Source organism: Micromesistius poutassou, assembly GCF_964030765.1.
Source record: "Micromesistius poutassou genome assembly, contig: SCAFFOLD_4956, whole genome shotgun sequence".
Taxonomy (NCBI): Eukaryota; Metazoa; Chordata; class Actinopteri; order Gadiformes; family Gadidae; genus Micromesistius; species Micromesistius poutassou.
The window spans coordinates 1,044-12,500 of NW_028177122.1; the positions used below are offsets into that span (position 1 = coordinate 1,044).

At 45.8% G+C, this 11,457-nt stretch overlaps 3 protein-coding genes across 3 annotated transcripts in view; 1 reads left to right on the top strand and 2 right to left on the bottom strand.

The window, feature by feature from the left end:
• Positions 1-340: 340 nt before the first annotated feature.
• Positions 341-2,361, bottom strand: fbxo18 (F-box DNA helicase 1). The gene is made up of 3 exons (XM_084491224.1): positions 2,117-2,361; positions 1,631-1,789; positions 341-1,067 (listed from the first exon to the last, which is right to left on the bottom strand). The coding sequence occupies exons 1-3, from the start codon at positions 2,133-2,135 to the stop codon at positions 358-360; spliced, it is 888 nt and encodes a 295-aa protein (XP_084347350.1). The 5' UTR covers positions 2,136-2,361; the 3' UTR covers positions 341-357.
• A 430-nt stretch (positions 2,362-2,791) lies between these two features.
• Positions 2,792-7,091, bottom strand: nudt5 (nudix (nucleoside diphosphate linked moiety X)-type motif 5). The gene is made up of 9 exons (XM_084491225.1): positions 7,025-7,091; positions 6,655-6,716; positions 6,377-6,444; positions 6,212-6,264; positions 6,006-6,113; positions 4,821-4,916; positions 4,282-4,383; positions 3,785-3,838; positions 2,792-3,495 (listed from the first exon to the last, which is right to left on the bottom strand). The coding sequence occupies exons 2-9, from the start codon at positions 6,709-6,711 to the stop codon at positions 3,386-3,388; spliced, it is 648 nt and encodes a 215-aa protein (XP_084347351.1). The 5' UTR covers positions 6,712-6,716; positions 7,025-7,091; the 3' UTR covers positions 2,792-3,385.
• Positions 7,092-7,513: 422 nt separating this feature from the next.
• cdc123 (cell division cycle 123 homolog) overlaps positions 7,514-11,457 on the top strand; it is a 7,839-nt gene continuing 3,895 nt past the window's right edge. The window contains exons 1-8 of the mRNA XM_084491223.1: positions 7,514-7,600; positions 8,320-8,391; positions 8,499-8,562; positions 8,856-8,888; positions 9,317-9,412; positions 9,531-9,637; positions 10,792-10,843; positions 11,409-11,457. The exon at positions 11,409-11,457 is cut by the window's right edge and continues 27 nt beyond it. Of these exons, the coding sequence (XP_084347349.1) occupies positions 7,527-7,600; positions 8,320-8,391; positions 8,499-8,562; positions 8,856-8,888; positions 9,317-9,412; positions 9,531-9,637; positions 10,792-10,843; positions 11,409-11,457 (547 nt within the window). The 5' untranslated portion in view covers positions 7,514-7,526. The remainder of the gene's footprint in view (positions 7,601-8,319; positions 8,392-8,498; positions 8,563-8,855; positions 8,889-9,316; positions 9,413-9,530; positions 9,638-10,791; positions 10,844-11,408) is intronic.

Here is an 11,457-nt window from a genome sequence, read left to right on the forward strand (position 1 = left end):
GTCAGTGCACTAAACACGAGAAAGTTAATTTAAGTTTATTTAAGTTGTTCCGTCTTATTTGATTTTCTAGTATATTTATTTTATTCATTGAAAGTTTTATAGAAATTACAGAACAGCTGGATACATATTTATTTGTACATTATTTCGAATCTGAACATTTTCTATTTTTTTATTTGAACATTTTGTGTCGTTTAAGAATTTGGAAAACTCTGTTACAGTGAGGTTTTTTTTGCCGAAATGCCGAATAAATGCATTTTATTTTCAAACTCAAAAAAGAATCGTTTGAAGAATTGTGATTTCAATCTTGACCAAAAAAAAAATCGTGATTCTCATTTTTTCCCCCAAAATCGAGCAGCCCTAATGTAGTCTCCCAAACAACACACCACACGTCAACGTCAACAGGGCGGCCCGCGGCGGTCTGACCTTGGGGTCCTGGACGATGGTCCTCCAGGCGTGACAGACCAGCGCGATGCGGAGGTACAGGTCCTGGGCGGGCAGCAGCAGCAGGATCTGCCGGAGCACCTCCTCGGGCAGGTCCTCCATGCGGCCCCGGGGCTCCTGGAGGCCCCGGCTGCCGCTCCCCAGGAGCCCGTAGTGGGCGTCGGGGAGAGGCTCCACCTCCACCTCCAAATCCTCCTCCCACTCCTCCTTCTCCTCCGCGAGATCCCGCCCTGCTGTTTTCTGATTGGTCGCGTCTCTGGTGGCGGCGCATTCGAACAAAGTGTCGTCGAACATTTCCGACGTGATTCCCTCCAGATAGTCTATCTCCTCCTCCTCCTCCTCCTCCTTCTCCATCTCAGGATGCTCCTCAGCCAGAGCGGCCAATAGGCTGACGTCGTCGTCATCATCATCGTCGTCGTCGTCTTCATCCCAGTGGTCTCCACTCCTCTGTCGCTCCGCCCTGGGCCCCACCGGAGGAGGTGGTGGGGGGGTGGTCCCTCCTCCGTCGGGGCCCGCCGTGGACCGGGAGGAGCCGGGCTGCTGGGATGCCTTCTGGGGGCTGGAGCTGACCACGCCCGTCACCTGGTAGAAGTCATTGATGCTCCTCTGCTGCTTGGAAGGACTCTCTGTCAGACACAAGAGGAGAAAGGGCCGGTTCGGAATTCATTACGTTCACATTCTGGGCCGTTTAGCGGACGCTTTTATCCAAAGCGACTCACAATAAGTACATTTGTCAGAAGAAAGAGAAACAACGATATATATCGCTGTGGGTACAGTAAGGATGTTCATAGAACCAAGTGCCAAGCTCTAACAATCACTAGGTTAACCCATTCCCTGTACACAACAAAAGGTAGCTAGGATAAGATGCTACACTAGTACTACTAGTGCTACAAGTACTATTTTTAAGGGCAAGTACGTAGAACATAATAATAATATAATAAGTGCGTACATTAAGTGCCAGCACGTACAACAGACAATAAGTGCGTACATTAAGTGCCAGCACGTACAACATACAATAAGTGCGTACATCAAGTGCCAGCACGTACAACATACATTATATGCGTAAGAGGTATATGGGGGAGGGGCGTGGGGGAGGGGCGTGGGGGGTAAGGGGGAGGCTACCCAGAGTCTAGGTGAACATCACGGCCGTATTGAAGTAGAAGGAAGGGAACACTGAAAAAAAGAGTACCAAGCTTTCGTTTCTTGGTGGGAGTCCGCGGCTGCTGCAGCCGCGGCCGGTTGGGGGCGCTGGGCAGCGGCCGGGGCTGGCTGAGGACACTGGTGCCGCTGGGTCCTCTGCCCAGGTCAGCACAGTCCTCCGCGTTCAGGTGGATCCTCTTCGCCTTCCCTGGAGGCGGAAGGGGAGGATTGAAGGGAAGGTATCAGGGAGAGGAGTTAAGTCACAGGGCAAGGTCTTTTATTCTTTACCTTTACTGGAAGGTATAAACACACTTGCTCTGTGACTTCACTCTATGATTTAGGTCGGATCACCGACCACTGACGTGTTTAAGTACCGCATCCCCCGGAAGCGACAGTTCTTTAGGACTGCTACCGCCGTAGTGGTATATAAGTATATAGTAGTATATAAGTAAGTATATAAGTACAAGTACAAGTATACACAAGTACATTGTACAGAAAGTCAAGTATTCCTTGACTTTCGGACAGCATGGCTCACCTGTCCTGGCCAGCTCCATCCTGGCTGGGTGGGGGTGAATGTCAACAACTCAACATGGTCCGCCTCACTAAAGCGAATCAGCCTTCGACACAGACAGCGCTATGTCACCGCTTTAACTCCATAACAGTGAGTGTTGCTCTACTGATAACAATGCTTTTGGGACATAAATGTTCTCCACCAGTAAAAATATGTTCAACAGGTGTTTTAGATATTCAAATGTTGCATCACGTTCACTGCTCACACCGCTTTCGTTTCCCCGAGTTGTTCGTTTAAATACGCGCCGTAAATCTCGCGATGGGTTGTGAGTCCTTGTTCGGCGGTCGCGGACTATGAACGCGATGACTGTGGCGCCCTCTTCAGTACACTGGATAAAATACTTTTTTTTTCTTTTTTTTAGCCCCTAAACTATTGTTTCTTTGCATATGGAAAATGTAATTGAATTACAATTATACCGACAATACAACAATACAACACAGAAACACAGACTAGACAAAATGATACACCGAGACTAAAACCCTATAGCCAATGCTGGCTTTTAGACTGATTAAAAAAGGTAATCATTCCGCTCTCGGAAAGAAGACTTCATAATAAAAGCTTATTGACAATTCTACCAAAACCCCCCAAAAATGAGTGAAACTCTGAATGACGGAGAAATATTAAATCGGAACAAATCTGAGAAGCTGGTAACATGTTTTAATTTCAATGTACTTCGGTTATATAAATTTTTATCAATATAACACCGTATTTCCTAGACGAGTACCCTACATTTAAAAATCACCAAGTGCAAAATTGGATTGGGCTACAAAAGCACGCATCAATTAAGGCACATAACGTTATTTCCATATAGAAAACTTACAGAGAATTAAGGAACAGCCTAACCGGCAAAACAGTACGTTAGAACGTTAGGAATGTTTGGTGAGTAATTACCGTACGTAATTATACAGTTTGTAACAACATATTTATAAAAAAACAAAAAAAACAAAAAAAAGGAAGGTAGCACTTTCGGGTTATAAAAACGGTAGGGGACATAATTAGTGACAAAAGGTGCACAGCAATACTTTAATATTAGAGACTAGATCAGCCACAACCGGTATACAAGCTAACAGTTTTAAAAACCTACACCCTTGGGACTTCATACGCGCTACCCCATCGACTAGTGCTCCACGTTGACCCAGTTGGTTGCGTATCCATGAAAGGCCGCAACACATCTCACTCTGGTTCTTCCTATAGCCTTGTCTCCTCTACACTCATCGGTCCCCCCTCGTTCCCTCACTGCTTGAGGACCGGCAGCTCGTTGGGCTTGAAGAAGGCCTGCACCATCCCCATGGCGTAGAGGTACACCTTGGTATCCACCACGATCTTCTCCTTCTTCAGCATCTCTGCACCGGGGGGGGGGGGGGGGGGGAATACATTTACATTTTCTGAGGGGATTTTGCGGAGGCTTTTATCCAAAGCGACTTACAACGGTTCATACACACACACACACACACACACAGCGGAGTCAACCACACACACACACACACACACACACACACACACACACACACACACACACACACACACACACACACACACACACACACACACACACACACACACACACACACACACACACACCTCGAAGATGTGGGGAAAATAAGTGCAAGGTTTACGTGTTAAAAAACGTACCGTCTATTTTGGTCTGAAACTCAGCCAGAGGCACGAGGATAACTTCGACGAACTCTGGAGGGGAAAGACGTTTTCCGTGATGAATTAAGACGGCATAAAAAAAATAAAAAACTTTTCATTAATTTCGGTTTGAAAAGAATAATTTTCCAAACTGCATGCGTTTTATTTTATTACCTCCATCGCCTGCGGAGGGAAGGGGAGAAACCACAGGGGACGAGTGAGAGGACAATAAAATGAAAATGACCAAATTCACAGCATAATGAAAAACGAATAAAGAACAAATTGGTGCACAAGTGAGAGTATCTGAGTGAAAGCTAATAAGCTTATTGTGAGTTAGTGAGTGAGTGCGTGCGTGCGTGCTACCCCAGCTGCTGTGTGTGAGAAGCGTATTGTGAGTGAGTGAGAAGCGTACTGTGAGTGCATGCGTGAGTGAGTGAGTGAGTGAGTGAGTGAGTGAGTGAGTGAGTGAGTGAGTGAGTGAGTGAGCGAGCGCTCACCCAGCTGCTGTTTGGGGTGGATGTTCTCCCCGTCGTCTCCGTTGATGATCACCGTGACGATGTTGGTGGTGCAGTTGGACAAGCCTGGATCCAGACAGGTCACTGACGACAGGACAACAGACACACCGATCAACGCGAGCAGGAGAGCCTCTCAATCCGGATCCTCATAAACATATTCACCAAAGGCAAAAACCTGTCACACTTCAAATTAAACACGGTCACAAAAGTGATCTGTGTGTGTACTACTATAAGACGCCCTTTCTGTTCAATGTGAAATTGGTAAAGAAAGAACATTGAGTTACTCAATATATGTATAGGGGTTGTATTAACAATAAAACGTTAAAAAAAAGGTTATATTACAACAATGGTTTACGATGGAAGATTTGCATCCGAGAGCGCACTGCTCCTGGCGCCCAGACACCCCTGCAGCCCACGCCGATCCTCATGAGATTCACCACTAGCGTGTAAACACTACCACGTCAACGCTAGCCTGCTAGCACTACTGGCACCACTAGCACCACACAAGGAGACCTCCTCACCTGGTGTGACCCCCACCACCTCTCCCATGTAACCCGTCTCCTCCTTCAGCTCCCTCACCGCCGCCTCCTCCGCCCCCTCCCCCTGGTCGATCAGCCCTGGGGAGGCGAACGCATGTGATGAGGCGTTGTCCCCGGTCCTGTCCACACCACACCACACCGCCTGTCTGTCTGTCTGTGCACACTGCGATGCTGCGATCTGTTTGTATGGTACGTCTGACCTGCTCTAGCGAGAACGTGACATAATTTCCTGGCTTGCAGCACTTATAGGCATATACCCGTTTCTCATTGGCTAGTCATTGTTATTGTTAGCTACATGAGCCTCTTTTTGCAAACCAGCTCGAAAACAACGCAACGCAACTTTACATTGTGTTGCGCGCACAGCAACACCGTGCAATGCGTAAATTGGTGACCGGAATGAAGTAGCAATGTAATCAAAGTGTGTAAGAGAATTTAAAACGACCAACGTGGTACAAATACAAAGAAAATAAAATCTCTTTACGGGCGCAGACATTTTTGTTGTCGAGTCGTACGGTCGGCCTCACTGAACTCGGTCTACTCTCAGAATCCCGAGTGGGACAGACCAAAAGGGGGCGTTCCTCCGTGAAACGCCGCAAGAACGCCGGGAGATTTACACCTTAAGACTCGTACGGGCGTACCGTAAAAAAATGGATCGCAGCATATCAGGCAGGCAGACAGACAGACAGGCAGGCAGGCAGGCAGACAGACAGACAGGCAGGCAGGCAGACAAGACAGACAGGTAGGTATGTAGGTAGACAGACAGACAGACAGGCAGGCAGGCAGACAGACAGACAGGTAGGTATGTAGGTAGACAGACAGACAGACAGGTAGGTAGGCAGACAGACAGACAGACAGGTAGGTAGGCAGACAGGTAGGGTAGAGTGGAGTGTAAAGTTTGATTTAGCATTACAACAAGATGCATCATTAGAGCAAGTCCTGCATTTTCCTTTAACATCGTACTTCCCTGGACAGTGGAAGACAAAATAAAAATGATGATAGGTGTTAAAATATATAATTTAGACATCCTTATCTTTGGTGGCCCCAGTGTGAACTGATGTGTGAACTGATGATTGTGAAGGGGTTATTTGGAAGCTATACTGTGGGCAAACAAATGGCCTTTAAATCCAACAAAGATGTTAATCTGGTCACAGCTGGAGCCAGTCCTACCTGCGGGGAATTCCAGAGAACAGCATCCCAACGGTGGGCGAAACTGTTTTACCATGACAAGGCAGTCTTTGTGGAGGGTCCGTTTCAGAATGGCAATTATCCCAACGCCTACAAGGAAGAGAAGTGGTGGTGAGGCTCTGTGACACAAGGAAAATCCCTCCCTGGGACGGGACTTAAAGTAAAAGACTGCGGTTACTGGGCCCCACCATCTGCCTCTGTGTTGAGTGGTCTTGTTGTCCTTTTGACACTTTCCCAGGTTCTGGAATAAAATAAGACATTAACGTGTTGAGAGTGTTAAAGAGGACATTTACAGCATTTACGTGTGTTATGTTAAAGCCATTAGAATGAGAGGACACACACACACACACTACCTTGTCTTTCCAGAGGGGTCCACGTACGTGGTCTTGTCAAGTTTGACCCATTTCCCTTCGGCCATGGCCTACATGAGGCAAAAGACAGAATGAAGAGTCATGTATGGCATGTATTATGCTATTGGACACATACTGATGCATACTGATCACACTGTGCAGTACAGAACATTACCTCATTGTGTTATTGGATACATACTGACCACAGTGTACAGTACAGCTGCACATATGCTATAGAATACATACTGTTCGCATTGTACAGTTGAACAGCTGAAGTTTACCTCTTCCCTCACAACATGCGGGGCGGTGGTCGCGTTGGGATGGTTGAAGCCGCTCATGGTATCTGTACGTGTTCGGATCACATTGTTACAAAAGTACTATAGCACTTCATGCGAACTTTTTGCGACATGATGTTTTCATGCAAAAACCATGATGCAATTTCTCAGTGGATTAACAAACAGTAGCGGTACAAACCCAATCCCAATCATAATGTATGGTTAACAACTGGCCAAATCTAAGACATTCAAACATCTTCACATCTAATTTCCAGTTTGTGTGCACAATAAAGAGTTGTGTTGAGTCTGGAGAGGAGTGGGACAAAGCAAAACGTGTAAGTAGGGAAGGGTACATAAGAGCAGAAACTTTACTCACGTGAAGAATGAAACGTTTTCTAATGAAGTGAAGTCACAAGTCACCGTGCTGCCTAGACCCGCCTCCCGGTGTCACAGGGAATAGCGTCCCCCTCCGGCCTAGACCCGCCTTCAGGTGTCACAGGGAACAGCGTCCCCCTTCAGGGAGATTCCATAACATTATCCCATATTCCAGAGGGGAATTGTTGGTCATAAGTCCTCTGCATTAGATTTTTTTTTTATACAATACAAATAAAAAACAGTAAATAATTAAATGTATTAAAATATTAACAAGACGCGGGAAATTGTAAATTCGTAGATATTCTTTGTTGTTACATTATGAAAACTAAAACATATATAACATATATGAACGCTTTATCGTTAATAACGATAAAGCACATGCAGAGTTTGGATGTTTTATTTACTCTGGGACTGGTAAACAGAACAGGAAGCGGAGCGTCGATGCGACGGGAGGGGGGGGACATATTTACCGAGGGAACCACTTCCGGCCAAGTAGTTGCAGCATGAAGAAGGAGCAAGTCGTCAACTGTCAGTTTTCGGTCTGGTACCCGATATTTAAGAAGCACACGATTAAGAGGTACCCACCCCGACACGACAGACACGTATCCGATGCTGTGCGATGGAGATGACGTTGTCATGGGGATGATGCTGTCATGGAGAGGATGTTGTTATGGGGACGGAGACTCGAGGGGAGCTGTTCTCCATCAGTGACGTTAACGTTACTGGTGGTGCTAAACCTTACGAATTTGATTAAAATATGGATGTGTCACGTTATATAACGGATGACATAATGTATCCAATCATTCGGGGACTCGCTGTGCCGTTTTCCGAACGACGTGGTGGTTTAGGAAGGACAGATGTGGGACAACATGGATGTAAATACTCTATCATTGGACAGTGGCTTTCGTCATGGAAGTGACGTCAATGCATATCCGCACATACTACTGATGATTTGGTAGCCTTTTTTGTATTCTTTGTAGGTCCATGGATGTAGCGCACAGGTGCATAGTGATGAAATGTCATGACACACCTCAAAAAACAGCCAAATGAACTTGGCCCAAAGCATTGTTTTATTTGTTTAAGATTGAATTGCAAGATTCATGTACGGTGTGTAATGCATTAATGTTTTTTGTTTTTTTGGTATAACATGATCTTTATTCTACAAAGCATGAGGATGATTTTTGCATTAATATATATCCACACATGATGTAGCGCACAGATTTGTGGTGATAAAATGTCATAACATCACACCTCACACTGCCAAATTGACTTTTTTTTTCCCTCTTTTCCTCTTAGCTTGATTCTGCCACTGCCTCAGAATGTAATAGATTATCTACTGGACGATGGTACACTGGTAGTCTCTGGGAGGTGAACCCACATTCGATCCCTGCCGTTTTTTAACAAGCGCATTCCCATGACATACATGTTGTGTTCAAATGTGTAAATAACAACAATTTATCTTTTTTTTTTTACAGTGATCACAATACAGAACAAAGACACACGACCAATAGTGACTCAGATGAGGAAGAAGATATCCAGGTACCAGTAGCTACTGGACTAAAGGACCTTATTTTGTTTGTTATGATTATTCAGATTATATATATATATGATAGGATGCAATTGTACTTGCATATATCCTAGGGAGAAATATAATAGCTATATTTCTTCTTTCTCTGGATATAATTGAACATGGTATTATTTTTACCCTGTGTAGTTTCATTGCATTTTATTGCATCTGATGTCTTCCAAATTTCCTGTCCGGGATTGAAATGTTAAACAACTGAGCATTTGTGCTGCTAACCCCCAATGTTCCCTCTCCTCTCTGCCCCTAGTGGTCAGATGACGAGACAACTGCTACGGTCACAGTGAGTATTTAACGTGGTGTCAGACAAACCTGTTTGGCTGAAATAGTGTGTATGTAATAGTGTAATGTTTTTAATAATAATGAGACATTTTTATACAGCGCTTTTCTTAATTCTCAGACGCTTTACAGAAGGAACACAAAATAAAGAACGATATAGAACGGTATACGAGTAAAACGATTAAAGAAAAGGAGGAAGGGGGGGAGAAGGGAAGGGGGGTTATGTGTTGAAAGCAATCTTGAAAAGGATTAACACCTTAAAGGTCCCATATTATACCACATCCGTGGTTATCCGTCACACATCTAGGTGGACACGCCCACTTGTGATGTCAGAAGAGGCAGATTTTCAAAACGGCTTGTAACGGCTAATCTCACTCACACCTGGTGGTATAATATGTCACCTTTTAAACACGGTGCTTCTTCACCTGCCAGGCTCCAGAGTTTCCAGAGTTCACCTCTAAAGTTCTAGAGGCCATCAACACCTTGGGCGGGCGAGTCTTTCCTAAACTCAACTGGAGCGCTCCTCGGGTAAAAGGATTACATTTAAAAAAAATGTATTTATTACATTACATTTCACCCATTCATGTTTTCATTTTTTTAAACCAAGCGTGTGACAACTAAGTGTGCGCATGCATCCCCCGTGCAGGATGCAAACTGGATCGCCCTGAACAGCTCCCTGCAGTGTCAGAGTCTGAGTGACATATTTCTGCTCTTCAAGAGTTCGGACTTCATCACCCACGACCTCACACAGCCGTAAGCGGCCTCTCTTTGAGACATAAACATCTCTCTTTGTCCATTCAAACATAAGCACACCATTTCCTGTGGTTGTTTTGTAGTTCACTCATGTGCGAAAACATATTTTTTCTTTTACTGTATATTGATGCAAAACATCCTGTTTTGTCGAAATATAGATTGTGTTATACTTTAAAAAAAAAAATGACACACAGTACATTAATCTTGCATTTCAATCTTAAACAATGTTTCTCGGCCATGAAAGCCAGCACATGATGACTTTGCATTTAGGTGAGGTGACAGAAAACGCTAGACACCTGTTGAGGGATCAGAGCTTGAGCTCCCTCCCTCCCTCCCTCCCTCTCTGCTGCCTCCCTCTCTCCCTCCTGTCCTCCCTCCATGCTGCCCTCCTTCTCTGCTGCCCTCCCTCCCTAACTCACCCACTCCCTCCCTCCCCCCTCACTCTCTCCCTCCATCCCTCGCTTTCCCTTCCTCCCTAACTCACTCACTCTCCCTCCCTCCAACCCCGCGCTACCTCCCTCCCTCCCTCCCTCCCTCCCTTACTCACTCACCTTTTCCCTCCCTCTCTCCCTCCTCCCCTCTCTCCCTTCTGTTCTCCCTCCATGCTGCCCTCCTTCTCTCCCTCCCTCCCTCACTCACTCGTTCACCCACTCTCACACACTCACTCACTCACTCGTTCACCCTCCCTCCCTCCTCCCTCACTCACTCCCTCTCCCTCCAGCCCGCGCTACCCCCCCCCCCCCCCCCTCACTGTGTGCCTGTAGTGTGGGTATAAAATCCTCTGGTGACAGGCCCATGGCTCCTAGCCCTCCACTGATTACATCGGGGCTGTCTGGTGCTAAGTTCTGTCTGGGCTGAGCTCCATTAATCACGTCGACTGCAGCGCACAAACATCTGCTGCGGGCCATGCGTGAGAGTAATGAGTTTGTCACCTGGCGGATGTTAATGTACAAAGTTACGCTCGTTAATAATAGCGAGTGCTTACCAATAATTTAGGTTGGCAAAAGCCCCATGGGTGAATGTGTTTTATGAAGTCGATCTGTTCGATCTGATCCTTTTGGAGATCAGCAGTGCGGTTTTTAATTTCATGAAAATAAGATTAAAGGACCCACCACTGCGTGGTGTCTGCTTGCTAACATTTCCTTATTCGGCAGATTCCTGCATTGTAGTGACCAAGACTCCCCGGATCCAGTCATCAACTATGAGGTATTTCACAGCTGTGATTCATCTGTGAAACCACTCGAACGCAAAGCTGCTTCAGCAAAGATTAGTGCCACTGGTACAAAGTACAATAAAATTGGAGTTACCGTTTTCCTTATGTCAGCAGATTGCTAACTACATTTTCTTTATTCTTTTTTTTTTTTACGAAAACCTTTTAACGCATACTTCAGAACTTCAGAGAATAATTTAGACACTTTGGTCCAAAGCAGCTTACGGTGACTTACATTAACGAACCAGGTACTGATTGCAATAGTGGCCGTAGCTCAGGAGTTAGCGCGGGTTGACTGTTAACCGGAAGGTTGCTAGTTCGATCCCCGGCTACTCCTATGCTATGAGTGTCGAGGTGTCCCTCAGCAAGACAACCTCAACCTTAACTGCTCCCGACGAGCTGGCTGTTGCCTTGCATGGTTGACTCCGCCGTCGGTGTGTGAATGTGCGTATGAATGTGTGTGTATGAACGGTTGAAAGTCGCTTATGACAAAAGCATCTGCTTAATGCCCTGAATGTAAATGTAAAGGATTGGGAATCTCTTTGTGTCTTGGGGTCACAGCTCGTCCTGAGGAAGTGGAGCGAACTCATTCCTGGGGGAGAGTTTCGTT

Bases quoted from the DNA above. Each gene is read 5' to 3' on its own strand.
- fbxo18 (XM_084491224.1), bottom strand. The intron at 1,068-1,630 runs GTACTCTTTTTT...TGTGTCTGACAG, and splicing joins CACCAAGAAACGAAAGCTTG to AGAGTCCTTCCAAGCAGCAG.
- nudt5 (XM_084491225.1), bottom strand. From the start codon at position 6,711: ATGAGCGGCTTCAACCATCCCAACGCGACCACCGCCCCGCATGTTGTG. The intron at 6,114-6,211 runs GTGGGGCCCAGT...TCTTCCTTGTAG, and splicing joins ACTCAACACAGAGGCAGATG to GCGTTGGGATAATTGCCATT. The intron at 3,839-4,281 runs GTGAGCGCTCGC...TTTCCCCTCCAG, and splicing joins CCACCCCAAACAGCAGCTGG to AGTTCGTCGAAGTTATCCTC.